At 47.9% G+C, this 18880-nt stretch overlaps 7 protein-coding genes across 7 annotated transcripts; 3 read left to right on the top strand and 4 right to left on the bottom strand.

Annotated features, from left to right (window-relative positions):
* Positions 1-645: 645 nt before the first annotated feature.
* VE01_04082 (uncharacterized protein) lies at positions 646-2765 on the bottom strand (the record flags this gene model as incomplete). Its single annotated transcript, XM_018273559.2, has 4 exons — positions 646-725; positions 794-2065; positions 2183-2330; positions 2379-2765. The coding sequence occupies 4 exons, from the start codon at positions 2763-2765 to the stop codon at positions 715-717; spliced, it is 1818 nt and encodes a 605-aa protein (XP_018130563.2). The 3' UTR covers positions 646-714.
* A 572-nt stretch (positions 2766-3337) lies between these two features.
* Positions 3338-4007, bottom strand: VE01_04081 (uncharacterized protein; the record flags this gene model as incomplete). Its single annotated transcript, XM_018273558.2, has 1 exon — positions 3338-4007. One exon carries the CDS (start codon positions 4005-4007, stop codon positions 3396-3398), a length of 612 nt encoding a protein of 203 aa, XP_018130560.1. The 3' UTR covers positions 3338-3395.
* A 45-nt stretch (positions 4008-4052) lies between these two features.
* On the bottom strand, positions 4053-5203 carry VE01_04080 (uncharacterized protein; the record flags this gene model as incomplete). The annotated part of the gene is made up of 1 exon (XM_018273557.2): positions 4053-5203. Exon 1 carries the CDS (start codon positions 4989-4991, stop codon positions 4053-4055), a length of 939 nt encoding a protein of 312 aa, XP_018130561.2. The 5' UTR covers positions 4992-5203.
* Positions 5072-5932, top strand: VE01_04079 (uncharacterized protein; the record flags this gene model as incomplete). Its single annotated transcript, XM_018273556.1, has 1 exon — positions 5072-5932. The coding sequence occupies one exon, from the start codon at positions 5072-5074 to the stop codon at positions 5930-5932; it is 861 nt and encodes a 286-aa protein (XP_018130448.1).
* A 187-nt stretch (positions 5933-6119) lies between these two features.
* VE01_04078 (uncharacterized protein) lies at positions 6120-7737 on the top strand (the record flags this gene model as incomplete). Its single annotated transcript, XM_018273555.1, has 3 exons — positions 6120-6953; positions 7000-7454; positions 7533-7737. The coding sequence occupies 3 exons, from the start codon at positions 6120-6122 to the stop codon at positions 7735-7737; spliced, it is 1494 nt and encodes a 497-aa protein (XP_018130447.1).
* A 563-nt stretch (positions 7738-8300) lies between these two features.
* Positions 8301-9875, bottom strand: VE01_04077 (uncharacterized protein). The gene is made up of 5 exons (XM_018273554.2): positions 8956-9875; positions 8853-8904; positions 8660-8802; positions 8459-8605; positions 8301-8406 (listed from the first exon to the last, which is right to left on the bottom strand). Exons 1-5 carry the CDS (start codon positions 9156-9158, stop codon positions 8394-8396), a joined length of 558 nt encoding a protein of 185 aa, XP_018130456.1. The 5' UTR covers positions 9159-9875; the 3' UTR covers positions 8301-8393.
* Positions 9876-11666: 1791 nt separating this feature from the next.
* VE01_04076 (uncharacterized protein) lies at positions 11667-14386 on the top strand (the record flags this gene model as incomplete). The annotated part of the gene is made up of 6 exons (XM_018273553.1): positions 11667-11697; positions 11742-12070; positions 12101-12467; positions 12517-12838; positions 12909-13149; positions 13967-14386. 6 exons carry the CDS (start codon positions 11667-11669, stop codon positions 14384-14386), a joined length of 1710 nt encoding a protein of 569 aa, XP_018130455.1.
* Positions 14387-18880: the final 4494 nt, after the last annotated feature.

Raw genomic sequence — 18880 nt, 5'->3', positions numbered from 1 at the left:
AAAGGAAAAAGAACATCGCGCCTCAACGCCTCGATGCCTCAACGCGTTGATGTCTTAATGTCTTAACGCCTCAACGCGTTGATGTCTTAATGTCTTAACGCCTCAACGCGTTGATGTCTTAATGTCTTAATGTCTTAATGTCTTAACGCCTCAACGCGTTGATGTCTTAATGTCTTAATGTCTTAATGTCTTAATGTCTTAATGTCTTAATGTCTTAATGTCTTAACGTCTTAACGTCTTAATGTCTTAACGTCTTAACATCTTAATGTCTTAATGTCTTAATGTCTTAATGTCTTAACGTCTTAATGTCTTAATGTCTTAATGTCTTAATGTCTTAATGTCTCATAGGGAACCGTTATACACGGTAGGTTAACGCGAAAAATACTACGTACTAAAAACTAAGCCTCTTGTGGTTTCTTTATAGAACTTTCAAGGCTTAGATGCATGGCTCTAACTAATGGCTTACAAATGGCGAATCATCCCAAAATTAGGAGCAAAGGCGCCCTTAGTATGGTATGTAAGCTAAGGCCTCACATTACCCTGCTTACCCACAGCTCATCATCACTTTACCTAATGGCACGAGATCCTTGCAGAAATCTTACAGCAGCTAGCTTATTCTGTTCGTGGTAGTAATAGTTAGTATTGCTCTAATTTTAGAAGCAAGTAAATCTAGATAGATAAAACCCACCCCTCTATTCACGTCTCACGGCTTCATCACCCACCACCTAGAATATCAAGCCCATATTAACATGAGCGGCCATAGTCTAGGTATTGCCCGCCATGCCGGCCTCACCTAGCTCGCGTCCGATACCACTCTGCTTACCCCCCCCAAATGGAATCCTATAATCCGAGTCATTGCTGCTTAGGATGTGGTTATCAACGGCCTCGTCAGGGTGGATCTCCTTCTCATCCTCAAAGCTTATCTCTGCATCCTCGGGGCCGATCTCTAGATCACCGTCGTAGCTAATCTCCGAAGCCTTGCCGGTCTCCTCATCCTCGTCCTCACCATACACAGACGATACTGTGCCATCCGACGCCGTTATGGTAGTGCGGACTCCCTTCATAGGAGAGGGATCGCGTGGACGCGGGGTCGAGTCGGTGTCGGATGGGGGTGGGAGAGGGAAATCCAAGTTAGGTCCTTTGAAGTTCGTGTTATTAACAAAGGGGGGAGTCTCAGTATAGGTCTTCGAGGGATCAAAGAGTGTCGTAGAGATTGAATGATACTCGTAGGTAGGGTTCTTAGGGCATCCCGCTCTCATGGTGCCGAACGACCGAAGTTTGTCGTCCTGCTCCTTAGCCTTCCGCCTCTGATCCTGCTCCGACTCCTGCTGGTGTTCCTGCGCAGGCTCCTGCTGCTGCGCTAGCTCCTGCGTTGGCCCCTGCACCGGCTGCTGCTGCTGCGCCGGATCCTGCTGCTGCGCCGGCTCCTGCACCGGCTGCTGCTGCACCTGCTCCATGAACTCCGGATCGTACTCTGAATCATATTCGAGTTTTGGCTCGTACTCCTCCGAGCTATCCGTCTGTGGCGCTTTCCACGCAGGCGCCCCAAAAAGAAGCGGATCATAGTCTTCACCCTTTATGAACGGGGAGGGCGTGCGTTCATACTCGACGTGGGAGAACTCGGAATCGAACTCCTCAGGATTGTCGTATCGCATGGGGTGGCGGAAGGGAAGAGAGAATGGGGCGCAAATACCGGCTGGATCAAACACGGGCGGCGGGCGGCTGAGCAAATGAAGCCCTGGTATCGTAGCTGATGCGAGCTTCGCAGGGGCGCTCTGGTGCGCCGGGTTCACTGGCCGTGGTCGGACCATCTGGGTCTTGGTAGTATGCGGCGGGGAGCCGGCGAGGCCATTGTCGTTTGCAGGGAGTCCTGCTCGGATGAGAGGCGTGCGATCGTGGGGTGCTGGGAGAGGCGCGGGCGTGGGAGTCTGATCAGACGGCGGCAGAGGGGCCTGAGGGGGTGGCGTATGGTCGCCGAGAGGGGTTGGGCCAGCGAGCGCTTTCTTCACGAGCGCCGCCTCCGCCAAAAATGGATTTGCAGTAGGCACTACAGATCCGAGAGACGCTGCCATAAGTCAGGATACGACAGCAGGAGGAAAGACTGCGGGATCTACCCCAAAAAATGGGCCTAGGGGAGGGTTTGGTCCGCCGATGGAATTTGGGAGCGACGGCGAGGTTATACTCTTCAGAATCGCGGGGTATTTCTTCAGGATATCCGGCGTAAACATAGCGAATCTGCCGTCGCATATCCGATGGAACCAATCGACGAATTCCTGCTTCTCACAGAGCTCGATAATACTCCATGCGTCGCCCGCTGCGATCCCAACCTTCTAGCCCTGTCCGGTCATTGTGTGAATAGGATCCCCTACATATTTGACGAACTTTCCCTCATAGATGAAGGGGGATCCAAAGCCGATCACTTTCCCGCGCTTTCGGACGTTGTTGCCGGATGTAACAAAGTAGTTGCGCGCCATAAAACCGTACTTCGGCTTCTTGTGGATTGTCGCCCAGATGATGATCTTACTCGCAAGGTTATCGGAGATGCGATGCTTGTTCAATGCGGTGGTGCCAAATATCGCTGCTCCGTCAAACGCCTCGAACATTCCAGGATCCAAGAGGGGATAAAAGGCGAAATACTTCGTAGTGTTTGCCTTATGTGGGTTGTTCGGATCCGGAGTATCTTGTGTCGAGTTCGTGTGACTCGTGAGCGGCGTCTCTGGGATCAAGGGGGCATCACCGTCGGATGCAGGAGCAGGAGAGCTCATGGCGGCTTCTATCAGAAGTCGAGGACAGGAAAGATCGGTGGTGGTGAGTTTGATGATGGTATTGTAGATCGGTAGGATCCAGGAAAGATCGTAGGACTAAGCTCGGAGCAAACGTAAACGTAGAGATCGGAGTAAAGGGGAGTACGTAGCAAAGTGAAGTTGTTTTGATCAAACTTGGAGCAGAGGGGGATAAGTGGTAAAGTGAGATTGTTCTGATGAGAGTTGGAGCGGAGGGGGCAAGCGAAAACAAAAATTCACTGTTTACGCCTTGGTGCGAATAAGCGGTAGTATGGGGTAATTATGGCATTCCCACGATAAATAAACGGAATCTCTATTTACATATAGCTATATGGCACTGCTTTTACCATTCACGCGATACGGGAACACAGGGAACATCTTTTCATTCGCTATAGGCCTATAATAGCTGGAAGAACTCTAAGATACAACGAAAAGGAGAAAAAGGAGAAGCAAGGAAAAACGGGGGATGACAGGTACAGGCTGTACGATGGGAAAATGAGAGGGGGAAGAGGAAGTAGAGGATGACAAGATGGGCTGTATGGTAGGAAAAACGGGGGATGACAAGAGGTGCTGTATGATAGGAAGAACAATAGAAAAAAACAAAATAAACACCTATGGAAGGCGAGCGCGGCGAAGAGCTGGGACGATGGGGTCGCTGCTGTCGATGATGGGATCAACGTCCCGCTCATAATCCGGTGATCCCAGGTCCATCATAGGAGCAAGCCCATATGACTCGATCTCATCGTCGTCTTCCTGTACGGTACCGTCCTCCATGTCATCTTCGGTCTCGTCGGCGCGGTCTGCGGGGGTGGTGCCATCCTCTGATCCTTGGCTGTAGTCTCCGGCAGCCAGCTGGCTGTAAGCGACAGAGCGAGCTGCATCCGCGCAGGCGTCCATACTAGCACTCTCCTCGGCGGAGAGCATCCCCTGAATTCTGCCATAAATAGCCTGGTGCGGCGCCACGGCCTGCGCGCAGGAAATTCGGGCATGGTGGTCTTGGACCACAGCACGCACCTTCGCCGCATCAGACGTATAGTGATTGCTGAGCACCCAGTCTGGTGCCACCCCTGCGATCTCCTCCCATGCGACACCAGTAAGGGCGTGGGCCCCTTGGATGCTGGCTCCGGCGATGGCTCCGTTGAACCCTCCACCCCGAGAGGTATAACTCTGCGCCATCCGAGAGAAGATGATTTCAGCGAGGGCACAATGCTCTAGCTTCTTCATCCTGCCCACAATACAGCCTTGGAGCTCGTAGGTTTCGCCAAACTCTCAGATGGCGGCGTCAGCAAATATCTGCATGATCTTATTGCTGCTCTCATCCGCGAGGTGCTGGTCGATCCGGGCGGCGCTATCCCCAGAAAATCCAACGTCCACGATCCCCCCTACAATGGGATCCCGCAATTGCTGGCCCGCCATGCGGATCTCCAGCTCCGTGCATAACTTGAGCGCCGTCTCCATAGCGGGTCGCTGGATGGCACTAGGGCCAGCCACCTGTCGGATGCTATGGATGATGAGGAGCAGGTACTCGACGGTCGGGGGATCATGGGTCTCTCGATCGACGAGGTAGATGGTATAAATCGTAGGATAGATAAACTCGTATCTCGGCGGCACCTCTGTGTACTTTGGGTCCTGGAGGTACTGGACCTCTACGTTCCCGGACATGGCTGGGAGATCCCCCCGAATGATAGCCCGAAGGACTACTGACGGGGTGGCGAGGAGGATGTGATATGCCGCAAGCATGATAGCCTGCTTTGAGTAGGCGTACTGAGACGCCATGTATTCGTCGTCTAAGTATCCGTCCTGATCCAGGATTGCCTTCACCAGGTCGAGAAGCTTGGTCTCCTCGGCATCCAGGAACTTCTGCGCGATTGACTGTCGGGTAGCCATGTCGTACCGTAGGAGTATCGTATGAAGAAAGAAAAGAAGTAGAGTAGAGTAGAGCGTATGGTGGGAGTATGACACAGAAAGTAAAGAAAAGGAGTAAAGTAGAGCGTATGGTAGAGTAGAAAAGAAAAGAAGTAAAGTAGAGAGTGTATCGTAGGAGTATCGTATGAAGAAAGAAAAGAAGTAAATTAGAAGCTGTAATGCTGTACCGTAGAGCGAGATGGTGTCTGCTCGTAGTATCCCACCAAAGTGAAGCTGTTGATAGATGGCCCCTATCCCCCGGTAAGCGGCAAATCCAGACGCGTCAACTGTCAACACTGTCATACCCCAAACACACGCACATTTCTCATCGAATTATCGCACATTACCATACAAGCCTACCTACCATACGAAGCAACGAGATTATGCAACCATCAGCGAATTTTCAGAGGGGAGGGGGGAATTTTCCGCAAAGGGGGCGTCGCGGCCGCGGCGTCCTGGGATCCCGCAAGGTGCCAGCTCTCGCAGGGAATCTTATGGACTCGCAGATAGATGCTTTGGTACTTGAGACGGAGGAGGTTTTGTTATTCGACACAGCCGCGCAGGTTGAGGAGATGCTAAACTCCCGCCGTGATGCCGCAGAGCTGCCCGCGCAGCTCCTCAACGTCCCCCTCGTGGCCCTCGAGGAGGTGTGCCGCCTCGAGCGGGTGCAAGCACAGAGTCTCACCCGAGCGCACCAGGCTGGAAGTGCCATTCTCAAAGCCCATGATGAGAAGATGGAACAGTTCGATAAGAAGCTGGATATGGTGAAGGAGGCGATTGATGAGATCCCGGGCGTACCGGACGAGGGTCTCACGACCAAGCAGCAGAGGGATGTCCGCCGTGCGGTGGATGAGGGGCTTGAAGATATCAAAGAGTTTCTCGAGACGACGCAGGGTCCGGATGGGCGGCTGGCGAAGGGGTTTATGGAATTCTGTAACTATTTCGACGGGGCTCCCACCACTATTGCCAAGGAGATCCAGGACCAGCTGAAGAAGAGCGCGGAGGACCAGGCGAAGGAGGCGAAGCGGGCGACGGCCGCTGATATGGCTATGGCAAAGCTGCTTGAGGAGCAGAAGACTGCATCCGCGAAGGATCTCACAAACACCCATAAGCTCATCGAGGAGCTGAAGACTTCTTCCTATGATGCCGCGAAGATATTCGACAAGCTAGCTACCATCGATGGGATGAAGGCGATGAGCGAGCTCATCGAGGGGATCAACCACGGCCGCGAAGAGCTGCGATGAGAAGATTGCCGGTATCGTTGAATTGCTCGGGGGTGCGGGGGGGATCCAGGCCGACATCAAGGGCGCAGCCACGTCTGCAGCAGAGGGTCTCACAGGGATCAAGGGCGTCTCCGGCGGTGTGGATACTGCTGTGAAGAAAATAGCAGCAGTTGAAGCACTCGTCGGGGATGCCCACCACGATACGGCGATGGGGTTCGCTCAGATAACGATAGCTCTTACGAAGATCGAAGACATGGTAGGGGATACTACGAAGCAGAAGCTCATTGACGAGCTCGCGCGCGCAAAGGCCACAATCGACCAGCAGAAAATCGACCTTACCACCGCAGCTACTTTGCGGGAGGAATTGATAGCAAAGCATGGGGAGGCCATCGGCGAGATGAGGGCCACCGCAAGACTGCACGAGGAGGAGAATGTCGCGCTCAAGGCACAAATCACCGAGCTCCTGCGCCAGCTCGCGGATCCCCGCGAACAGCCCCCGCCACCGTCGAGACGCGGAGCCCTGACCTTCGCAGAGTCTATCCCGCGTCGCCCACATGTGATCCCCTCCCCTGGCGATCCGACGCCCCTCCCCGTGGGAACCCCCCACATTCTCCCACCTCAGCGGGATACGCTGATGACACCATCGGAGACGCCGTCTGCGCGGCGTCGTGGCTCAGCGCTCGAGGAATGGAATCGGAAGAAGAGGCGGGCGTTGTCGACGTCCGACGTGTCGTCGGAGAGGGTAGAGTGGGCTGTCTCTACCTCTGACGACGAGGACGAAGACACGTCCCGTCATCCGCCGTTCTCCGCCGTTCTCCTCCACGTCCCACGGCCCCGTGCCATTTCTTTCCGGTGGTGGCGGTGCGCCTGGCTTCGAGCCAGCACCGTCCGCCCCAACCGCCGCGATGAGCGCGATGCCCGCTTCCGGCTCATTCGAGCCTCTGACTTCCGCTGGCGCCGCGATTTCTCCCGGATCCCCGGGTCAGCGCTCACCATCCCGCTTCGCGTCGCGCGCATCCCCTGGCTCACCGAGCCAGCGTCGGTCTTCTGGCCTCGCACGGCACATCTCGCAGGGCTCACCGAGCCAGCTCGCAGGCCCCGGCTCCGCGAGCTCTAGCTCTCGCGGACCGGGGCAGATCTTCTCTGGCTTTGCGCCAGTCCCTGTCCTGTCCGGATCCGCCGAGGACCGCACTGCTCCGCCTGGCCGTCGGCCAGCCTCCATCGCCCCGGGTTTATCTGGGAGTCGCGGTCCCTTTGTAGGGGCGCCTACCGTCTCGCTCTTCCCGTCCGACCTTGCAGGGCGCGGCGTCTTCTCTGGTGCGATGCCAGCTCCGGTTCTCCCGGGCCCTACGATGGGTCGCGGTGTCTTCTCTGGCCCTGCGCCAGCTTATCTTCTCCCGGGCCCATCGCAGGGTCGCGGTATGATGCCACCGCCAGCTCCAGGGATCCAGATCCCATCCGCAGGAGGCTTTGCCTCAGCACCCGTCCCCGTCTCTGGCCTCGCGCAATCGCCGAGCTCTGTGCCATCCGGCACAATCACCGTGTGATCTCCCCGCACCATGGCCGTCCCAGTCGAGTTTCTTGCGACTGGGCGTCTCCGCGATGGCGCCATTGCGCATAGCGTCTCGGTCGTGGCCATTGACCACGTCGCCGCCAAGATCTCCGAGTGGTGGGCGAGGGCAGAGGCGAATCGTCCCGGATCAGGGAGGGTGTGGCATCAGCCCACGAGCAAGAGGATTCTCTGCGTGGAGCTGAAGTCCAGGACCTCCCGAGTAGTCGTGGCACAGCCAGCGTCCAACTACTATGGGAAGGACCGCCGGGATTAGGGGTATAGTAGAGAAGGCTAGAGTTGCTAGTTTACATAGGGCGTTTATAGATAGGGCGATTATACAAGAACATAATGACAAGCACACATTAGGGTTAGGGTTTTAAGAAGGATTAAGGTTGTTTAGGAAGTTAGAGCCGTATGCTACGAGAGAGATGACAGTAAGGCGGGAAGGGGATTTAACGGGAGGTGACGTTTTCGTGCATGATCTCCGTCCCGTTAAGGCGGATTTTCTCGCCACTTGCTACCTTACGCATAAGTTCATCCCTCTATTACACTAGCGCCTTTCATGTAGCAATGGCTTTGCTTCTTCCGCGACCCTAATTGCTGCTGCTGCCGTGCGTCTCCGAATTCTACCGTCTTGCTCGGTCACCTCTCTAGCATTTTGTCGCAACTTTCTTTTAACATTTTAAATTTCAGTTTATACACCGCGATCCGAGCTAAACCACTAACTTGAACATAAAGAACATAGCCTTAATATATTTAGCTTTAATTAAGCACAAAGTACTTCGCTCAGCTACGAGCACTATTTACAGAAGAGTAGGATACTCTAATGCTAGATACCCCTAGAGCAAGCTACTACCCTAGCATACCCTATAAGCTATAGCTACTACGTCTCGGATACCCTCATCACTTAAGTCAAGTATGGCTAGAGATTTAGATCGGAACACTGTCTCTAAATTAGCACCTTAGTATATTACAAGAGGAATGCTATAGCTTACACGTCGACCCAGAATCGCTCGTTGTCAGACAAGTGGCCACCGTTAAGCTGCTGCTCAGTCCAGTCAACACCTCCCTTGTACAGGTTGATGTCTGCTGTGTTCGGGTTCGCTAGACCAGAGGCACCATTTCGGTGTCCAGCAACCCACCTATTTAGAATATTAGGACCTACATAATAAGGAGGATAAGAACATGTGACTGACTTCTGGTAACCGTAGTAGCTCTCTCCCTGGTGCCTGCATGAAAGATCTGAGGCTAGATTAGAGTTCAATACGGCACCATTATTGTACTGGCTGGAACTTTGTCCCTTGAATTGACTGCAGCTTGCGCGGAGCATTCCCCAGTTCTGCTCCGGTTAGACCCGGCTGTTGAAACTATAGAGATTCCGGACCATACCTGCTTAAAAATACCGAAGTTTGCTGCATCGCCGCTCTTGTTGTCACCGTATCTACGCTACGTTAGCCTAATAGGCTAGATGAGCAACCCAAATGCTACTCACGCGTAATTGGTATCCATTTTCTCGGTCTCCATCATAGCGATCGCAAGATCACGGGATGAACCTCCAGCATTTTTAATTTGCGTCTTGCGCGAGCCCAGGCCAGACACAGTGTACTGTCCGCATCCGCCGCCAGAGTTGTTTGGGCACGTGAGACCAGCCACTAAGGTGGTGAGTGCGAGGATGTTAAGCGCAGTGACCTTCATGTTTCTTGATGTGTTTGTCTAATTTGGTGGAGTGAAAATGCGGAGAGGTTGATCATTATTTGTCGATCCATGGGTTGATTTATATACTTTGGGGTGATCCCCCTTTTTTCTGTCGGTGAGTCTGACTAGACTATTTTGGCAAATCCGGTCTGGCCTCGTGGCACCGCTGACGTCCATACAGCATCACACAAACTAGGCCAAGAGAATGGAAGGCGTCCCTCCGATGCTGCGAAAATAAAGAGTCCGTAGCAAAGATACGGAATATTGATCCGCAGGTTAAGATGCGCTAAGCATATGAGACTGTTCTATGCGGGGAACTAAAAATTGGATTGATTAAGCTCCGTGTGGGGAAGACCCTACTAGAATAAAGTAGGGTAACCTTGAGAGCGCCACTCCCCTTGTGGACGGCAATGTTTGACGGCCCGGCAGTGAAAGAAGGCCAATGGTAAGATCTTAATGGCTCGACGTGGGTGGCGTCGTATTACGGCTTCGCTCCGTGACGTACATACACCGCGCGCATTCAAAGCCTGTTTAGGGGAGTTCAGAATTGCAAATATAGTATGTCATGGAACGTCGGAGATCTGCCTCCGGGATCAGTTTTAGCTCTAGCCGTCATGTGCACTAATATGTCAATATCGCGAACTAGGCTATGAAACGACGTTGTGTCGTCACATACTCCTCTCAATTCACTACTTACGCGGGCCCTTCTACGAGATCTTCCCCCGCACGCATCAAGCTCTGGCCCATTCGTAGTATATTCCACTGTACGACATGTCATATCCCAGTCTAGTTTTGACTGGAGCTACGTCTACATCTTTGCACGTGTGTTCGCCGCACTGCTCGCCTTTCAATGTGTAAGGCGGTCCTCACGTGATGGCACGTGAGGTGCCACGCCGAAGGCAGCCCTACGGTGGAGCTGTCATTCGGGTATAGCCCGGTTATTAGGGTTCACGGTATAGGAAGATATATCAGGGGCTGGAGCCTCAGTGGAGGACTCCAGTCAATAGTCGCTGTATCTACGTAGACCTATTGTGCTTACTGAATACGATACCCTTCCTGCCTCCTGACCTGGTTCCCTGGACTCCCGTGAGACCCTAGGCTTACGCTTTACACAATGCGGCGTCATGATGTTTCGGAACAAGCATGAAGTTGCCATTTCCTTCGAGCCTTCATCACTCACATCGACTAGAGAGTATAGTCCTGATGACAATGTCTCGGCCCATCGAAGTCAAGCTGGCCAGTATATCAACCTATGGATTCCCTCAGTCAGCTTCTGGTCTTTCCTGCACAGCCACCCATCCGTGATAACCAACTGGGCCAACACATTGGAGCTTTTCATCCAACCTCGGAGAGGCTTGACTTGCGAACTTTCCGTATGGCGCTTAATAGCGCGACTCCGTACCTCGCCTGGCTTTGTTCAGCGGACCGCATGGAATTAGTGTGCCAGTGGGAGAGTACGAGACGGTCGTTATGGTTGCGACGGACTTTGGTAACTTATCGCCGCACAGCTGCCCTACCTCCGCAAGCTCATTCCAAAGATCTCACAAATTTAGATACTGGCATGGCAGCGCAGTCCCTACTAAACAGTGCCATAGGTGATGACACCTTAGGCGACGGTTATGTGCGCATGGCTGTTCATACCTTAGATACTTTGCTGACTTGAGATAGGCCTTTGTAACTCAATCTATCTCAAGTCGAGTAGTGACGACAAGGTGCCTTTCGGTAAACGTGCGACCATGTATCTAGGCACGACAACGTCGAAGAGATCCTCTAATTGAGTTGACTAGGAAGTGATGAGGGATCATTAGGTGGTAAGAGACCATCGATTAGCTGAGGGATAATCAGTGCAGTGGTACTATCCTTTGAAATGTGGGCCACCTCTAGTGCCGTTGCCACCCCGCAACCTTCTTTGTGGAGATAGATAGGAAGGGAAATAAAGAAAAGAGGTCCGAAATTAGGGATAAAATGCAGAGATAGAACAGTGTGTAGTTGTTCATTAGATTTGTTGTGAGTTGACGGAAGTAGAGCTTCCGCTACTAATAAGAAAACTAAACGTATGGAGAACTACTAGCATCTCCGCATTTTGTCGCTACCCCGCTACCCCGCTACCCCGCAAATCCCCTTAATTGCTCAACCGGATTCCACCTTACTACATATTTCCATTAAGTCATTTTACTGGTACTATAAGGTTAAATCATCAAATGCGGCAGAATTATTCTCTACCTTGTCATTAATTTCTCTGTGAATACTAGGAGTGATCGGCAATGGCTTGCGATCTGCGTATGCAAGGAGCTATCTGCCCTAGGTTAGCGGACAAGTCATGTTTATACCAGGACTGGTCTATAAGTTATTTTCCGGCTTGTTGTATGGTTCCGAATTCCTCATTTAGTCTCCGGACTCACAAACCGATATCGAGGGTGTTAGTTGTTATGTAGTTTATAAGAGCTTCACCCACAGCTTTAATCCAACCCCCAGCCATTCGTTAATATCTCGCTTGACAGCTTCACGATGCATTTGTCTAAGGCTTCAACAATCCGGCGTCAGTGCTGCTCTTACTGCCAAGTGCACTATGCAGCCCCTTAGCGGCAGACGTCGCAGTTTCAACCGTGATTAAACTATCTGCCCAAGCCAACATTGCCGCAAGGCCAATCCCAAAAGACATAGCCTCACTCTCCATTGAGTTCTGCTACGTCATAGACTACCTCAGGGACGTCGACAGCCCCAACGTCCTCTCCCTCAACCTCCTCCAAAACATCGAGGACTTAGTTAGCAATCCTCTTGTCATCCGCCTAGGTAGACACACCCAAGACGCCGCGTCGTTCTGCGCCGGCTGCCTAGAGACATTAAATAACACCTTCACCCCTAGCAACGACGAAGCTATTGCCACCAGCTACAACAAAAACCTTTTCACTGTCTTAAACGAAAACGTTCCTCCGCGCTAGGAATTCATCTTCGGCCTCAATTTGGGCGGCAATGACGTCTCGATCCCACTCGCCGAGGTCAAAGCAGCGGAGAAGTATATGCATCCGTCGCGGCTGCGCGCATACGAACTAGGCAATGAACCCGACTTCTACGGGTCACAGCGACCGAAGCCATGGAACCTGCAGACGTACGTAGCACAGCAAGAAGATTGGCTGGATCAGCTAGCCAAGAAAACCGCGAAGGGGTTTTCGATTAGGGCACTCGCACAGCTTCCTGTCTATCAGGGAAATTTCTCGCTCGATGAGATCGTTGCTCTCGGGCTGCCAAAGAAGGTGGATTATGCGGTATCACTTTCGGATCACACGTATCCGTACTCTATGTGCGATCGTAAGTTTTATAAGCCCCAAAATTTGCGTTCCTATTTAATGAAGCCCAGCCGAGAGAGCTAAGCTAGTGTCGCTTCCTAATCTCATGAATCACACTGCCTTGGTGGAATTTCTCGCTCAGTGGGATACCGAGATCAAGGCTGCAGAGGAAGCTGGTGTTCCGTTTTTGATGGGTGAGACGGGAAGTGTATCTTGTCATGGTAAAAGGGGCGTGAGCAATACCCTTGGCGCTGCACTGTGGGAGCTGGACTACATGCTTCACGGCGCGACCATAGGAATAGGCGGCGTCTACTTTCACATGGGCACACCCTTCTACTACAGCGCGTGGCAACCCGTCGCACACAATGGGGAACCTGCTGCGGTCTACCCAACGTAAGTTAAACCTTTGGAATTTGCCATATTAAGACATCAAGACAAATAGAGACTAACAGCGTTGATGCAGATACTACAGCATGTTATTCATGGCCACCGCCCTCGCGCTTAAGGAACCTTACATCGCCTCCCTCCCATCGGCCGACACCGACCTAGCATACTATGGAATCTACGAAGGTGCTCCATCAGCAGCCGCGATGCCTCAAAAGCTCATCATTCTCAACATGAGTTTCCTCTCATCAAATAACACGGGCCCTGTTACTCCCGCGAAGGCCGTCGACGTCTCGCAGATTGTTGGAAAGCGGGCTAAGGTGACACGCTTGTTAGATCCTAACCCTTCTTCCCTAGGGAGTGTATATCTAACCTATCGTGTGGTACAATCGCTATCACAGGCCTCAATGGACACGTATATCGCTCGTAGAGGGGAAAGGGAAACCTCAGGCAGGTGTGGCCGTGCGACTTTCTCTCTAAGGACATGCTATGTTGCCGCACGATGATCTACGGCTAAAACTCGACGCTGTTAACACATAGGGTCGACACGATCATGGACTACGGCTAAGGGTTAGTAGAGGAGCTCAAGAAGGTCAGGAATACAGAGGAGGTAAACGCCGTCACAAGAGTGTGGTCTAGACACACTTACCAGCATAGTCCACATAGCTTCCACTTTGTAGAATCGAATGCAGTAGAAGGAGGCCAAGGCATAGAGTAGAGTATGGCACAGTAAAGAAAGGGAGTAGAGCGTACGGTAGGAGTATAGTAGAAAAGAAAAGAAGTAGAGTAGAGTAGGAGTGTCACAGTAGAAGAAGGAAAAGAAGTAAAGTAGACGCTGTAATGCTATACCGTAGAGCGAGATAGTGTCTGCTCGTAGTATCCCACTAAAGTGAAGCTGTTGATAGATGGCCCCTATCCCCCGGTAAGCGGCAAATCCAGACGCTTCAACTGTCAACACTGCCATACCCTAAACACACGCACATTCCTCATCAAATTGTATCGCACCTCACCAAGTACATCTACCATACAAAGCTATAATTTCTTACCTCAGCACCCGTCCCCGTCTCCGGCCTTGCGCAATCGCCGAGCTCTGTGCCATCCGGCAGCATCACCGTGCGATCCCTCCAGACTATATAGGCGCCGGTGGAATTCCTCGCGGTTGGGCGCCTAGCCGATGGCGAGATCGCGCACAGTATCTCGGCCGCTACCATCGACCGCGTCGATGCGAAGATTGCTGGATGGAAGGAGAAAGCGGGTGCTACCCGGAAGGGAGGTGAGGCGCTGTGGACCCAGCCGGGTAGCAAGAAGACTTGCTGTGTTGCAGTAAAGTGGTCGCGGGTCACCGATCCGAGGTGGCCCACAAACGATTACCATAACCCAGCGGATGCAAATCCCACCTTCGCCTGTCCCATTTGCGTGGGCTCCTTTACACCGTGCGTATGGACGCACAAAGACTTTGCTGCAGAGGCTAGAGTGCTTCCCCTCCCTCCTGGTGCAAGAGCGCCCGGCGCTACCCCTCAAACGGAGGGTTTCTATGTGCGTGTATTCGCGCAGTAGGCGACTATGCAACCTTATGCAAGTAATGTATAAAGTAATGTATTATAGTAATAAATTGTATTTCTATACGCTATAATTATGTCGTGATTTATAGTAGGGTAATTATAATGTATAGTAAGGAAAGCATCCCCTTGTGTATCGTAGACTATAGAACGTATAATTGCGATTTTAAAATCTATAAAACGATATTTACATATACTATAGAATCGTGCGAATTCAACGCACTTATTTTGAAGGGAATCGCTCCATAGGTACAGAAGTTAATAAGTGTTGAAATTACGGCTTGAAAATGCTCGCCGCTATCCCCACTGCCGCCTTGTTGCCACCTTGTTGCCGCCTTTGTTACTATCCCCGCCATTTCCATTTTCCATTCCCATTCGCCCTATGCCCGTTCGCCCCATTCCTATCCCCGTTCCCATTTCCCATTCCCATCCCCATCCCCGTTTGCTATATTCCTACGATTTCCCTACTCCCGTTCGCCTATCCCCGTTCGCCCTATTCCCATTTCCCTATCCCCGTCGCCATACCTATCCTAATCTTTATAAATTTATCTAACTTACTTATATCTTATTACTTACTCTCTTAATCTACTATATAACCGTGGGTGGAAGCAAGTTCGGCAACTCAATTTATGTAGTATTACATAGTAAATTATATGTAAAGTGACTTAATTTATAACTTCCTTATTTTTATTAGCTATTTTCTAACATTCCTTTAATAATTAAGAGCTTTATAATAGTAAAAAATTTAAATGCTTTTAATCAGTGATCCCCACGGATACCTGAGTATCCGGGGTATCCGGATACTTATATGCGGATACTTGTATCCTTGAGAATTCGACGAGTATCCGGATACTATGAGTATCCACGGATACATATCTAGATACCTACTAAGAATAGCTAAGAATAGCTAAGAATAGAAATTTCATCGTTACGCTTACTATTACCGTCAATAGGAAGAGTTGAGAGTTGCTTTACTATGACTTTGTTACTGTAGACAAAATGAGCGACTTGCCTTTATTAGATGCTCCCACTTATATTAAAGCCCCTATAGGCTATTAAGAATTGAATCTCCCACCCTTAAATACCCCTATTCTACTGCTGTCTACATTAAGAACTCTAGTCTACTTGCAGCCGCTACTACAGCATAGTTTGCCTATTACCAAAACATCACTCTTCTCTATAAGGCTATATAGCCGTTTACTACTTAAAACGGCACCTTTAACTATATAGTATAAATGCCTTTAGCTAGGCTATAGCTATAAGCTGCCACTCTAACTTGCAACCTAGAACTCAACTAGTAACTTATAGTTGCATTATAAGAGAAAGCACCCTGCTTTAGAGCAGCTACATAATAGCAAGAACAGCAATATCGGTATATCTAGCGCTTTAAGCAGTAATTCATCATCCTTTTTCAAGCCTTACTAGCTAGTATAGCCTACACTTAAGCTAGCACTCTACTAAGCAAAATATAGAGAATTGTTAATACAATTTATTATATTAAATAACCTGTCTTTAAGTATTGTAGAGAGCTACACGTACCGTTAACTAGTACACTTCCTAAGCCTAACTACACTTAGTATATCTACTACAACTATTAGCTGTGAGCTGCTCTACTAATTCTCATATCACTAAGGGCAGTTAATTATAGAGCTTAATTCTCATATTAAGAGTAGAGGACGAATATTAATTATATTAGACGCCTAGTTAGCTCGCAACTATACCTAGTTTATAGCAGTTACTAGTTATTAGATTAATAATAAATGGTAGCAACAGTTAGCTTTACTTAATGTAATACATCTTAAAGAGCCTATTCATAGTAGTAAATATCTTATAGAGGAGTTATAAGCTATTATAGACAGAATGGGCATTATAAGAGCTATCTTTACTTACACTTAGGACAATGCCTTAGTTAATGATGTAATGCTCTCTAAGTTTGAGAAACTAGCTAAAGCCTATCTAATTTCATCTTAACAACTATAGCCCTTTACTATTAAGGAAGGTAACGTACGCTATATTGCCTATATTATTAATCTTATAGTTTAAGCTACTCTTAAAGCCTTAAAAGCCGACCTATTAGTAGAGGTTAATGATTATTAATGTAAGCTAGGTGTAGCTTAGATTCTACGTATAGTTAAGAGTAATATAGAGATTATGATAACTCTAGTAAAGCTATAGAGGCATATATATGTATTCTAGAATCAAAGGCAATAGAACGACGCTCTATAAAGGCAAGCACTTATAGCTAGGCTTAAGCCTTAACAGCTAACGCTTAACATGCTAATTTAATGGAATTCTACATACTATATGCTTATAACTACAAAGTACTTACAAGATCCTATAACTGCTATATGTGCTACATAGACTTTTAATCTAAGTATAAGAGAGATTGCTCTTACTTTAGAAGATTAGACAATTATTTAGAGTCTTAAGGATTTATTTAAGATCTTTTTAAGCCTGTCTTAAAAGATGCAAGCAAGCGCCTACCTAACTCTAAACTACGTTATTCTAAAATATCTTAAGATAATTAAGAGACTTAAAATGACAATTTAGGCAGTTAGTAACTAGACGACAATTAGCCTAGCTTATATAGCTACGTTGCTTAAACTTAACAAATACTATACTTTAACAATAGGCTAGCGTTATAGTCACTTAGCTATAGCTATAGTTTGTAATCTATAGATAAATCTTGCTGTATTTTAGAGGCTATGGCTAACTAGCATTAAGAATGCTAAAAGGCATTAAGTATTAGCTTAATTTAGGGCTGTATACAACTAGTATAACAGCTATGAGTATTAGCTTACTAATGAGAGAATTAAGTAATAGATTTAATTAGAAGTTAAGGAGCAACTAGAGCTAGACTCTAATGATGATTTATATGTTACAACTACAACCTCTCATTAAGAGCTAGAATAGAAAAGATAGAATAACGAGGGCTATCCTAGACTATAGACTAATATACTTAAATATTAGGCTATAAAGCAGTACTAATATCTAGTTATTGCAAAGATTGTAAGAGATCATCTTACAATCCCTATAACATTAGCTGCATTAGAACAGGTATTTAGTAATGGTAGTGATATTATTACTAAGAAACGGAATAGACTGTTGCCATTAATAGTTAGATATCTACTTTGCTTATAGGATTAGGGCCATTTACTAGAGGTAGATGATAGTGATGTAGACGATGAGCGGGAGGAATAGGAGTTATTGTATATATATATACAATCTATTAAATTTTTAATATATAAAAAGAGTATTTAGAGTAGTTTATATAACGTATTTCCTATATAAGTAGCCTACCTAAACGAGTAGCCTACTAAAACACTAAAACGTGTTAATGTAACTATAGTTAATAATGCTATGACTAACACAAGCTAAATCCTCTAATTAAGAGGATAGAATACTATTAGCTATGTAAGTAATTAAATAAGGCTAGTTTTAAAGTGTCTAAGTAGCTATAGCATTATATAATATCCCTTAAACAACACTACGTTAACGAATTTAAGGAATGACATCCTAATGCAATTCTATACCTAACTTATAGAAGTTAACTCTATATAAAGAGTTAGCTCTTGTTTAGTATATCCTTAACCTAGATTTATATAGATTTCTACCCTAGCTATAAGCTATATAAGAAATAGCTAACCTTCTACTCTCTAAACAAGGTAAAAGCCCTATTAGGAAGAACTAGGTATTATAGCTAAAACATGCAACCTATATACTATAAGATAGAATAATAAGGTAAAATAGCTTGTAGCTAATTAGCAGTAGGAAATAGACGTAGAGATTGTAGGTAGCTTAGTTAATAAGGGCACCTTTAGGAAAAGGTACCCTTCTTAGAAGGTACCTAGCTAAAGAGAGGTGCCTATTAGGAAAGGCACCTATATAGAGTAAGGTGCCTCCTTAGAAAGGCACCTATAGGAATCGGTACCTATAATAAGTATAGCACCTCCTATAGGACATATACGTAATTAGATTAGTAGGAATAGTGAGAATAGTTAGAGAGTCTACTATTCTAACTATTCCCTTTAGTATAACGCTACTATATAAGTAGATAGTTATTTCTTAGATAGGAGCTTCGTGCTTAACTTAATATAGTATTTTATTATATACTATAACGTATTTTACAAAAGCCTTTGTGTCTAATCCCCTACCTCCTCTATTAAGTAAACTAACGTAACGAAACCTCTATAAGTCTTATAGTTTAAGACCTAGCGTTGCACTAGGCTATAGGCTTTATAACGCATTATATAGAAATCAAATCAAAGTTTAGTTAGAAGTATAACTATAAACAAGCAAAATGTAAAGATCCTAAGATAATTTAAGAGTGGTTCTTATAATGCTAGGTCTTAAACTTATAAGGCTTATAGAGGTTTTATTATATTAGTTTACTTAATAGAGAAGGTAGGGGATTAGATACAAAGGCTTTTATAAAACACATTATAGTATATAATAAGTACTATATTAAGTTAAGCATAAAGCTCCTATCTAA

This window comes from Pseudogymnoascus verrucosus (genome assembly GCF_001662655.1).
Source record: "Pseudogymnoascus verrucosus strain UAMH 10579 unplaced genomic scaffold scaffold_21, whole genome shotgun sequence".
In the NCBI taxonomy this organism is placed as follows: Eukaryota; Fungi; Ascomycota; class Leotiomycetes; order Thelebolales; family Thelebolaceae; genus Pseudogymnoascus; species Pseudogymnoascus verrucosus.
Note: the sequence above shows the minus strand (reverse complement) of the source record. Positions and strands in the feature narration are given on the sequence as shown.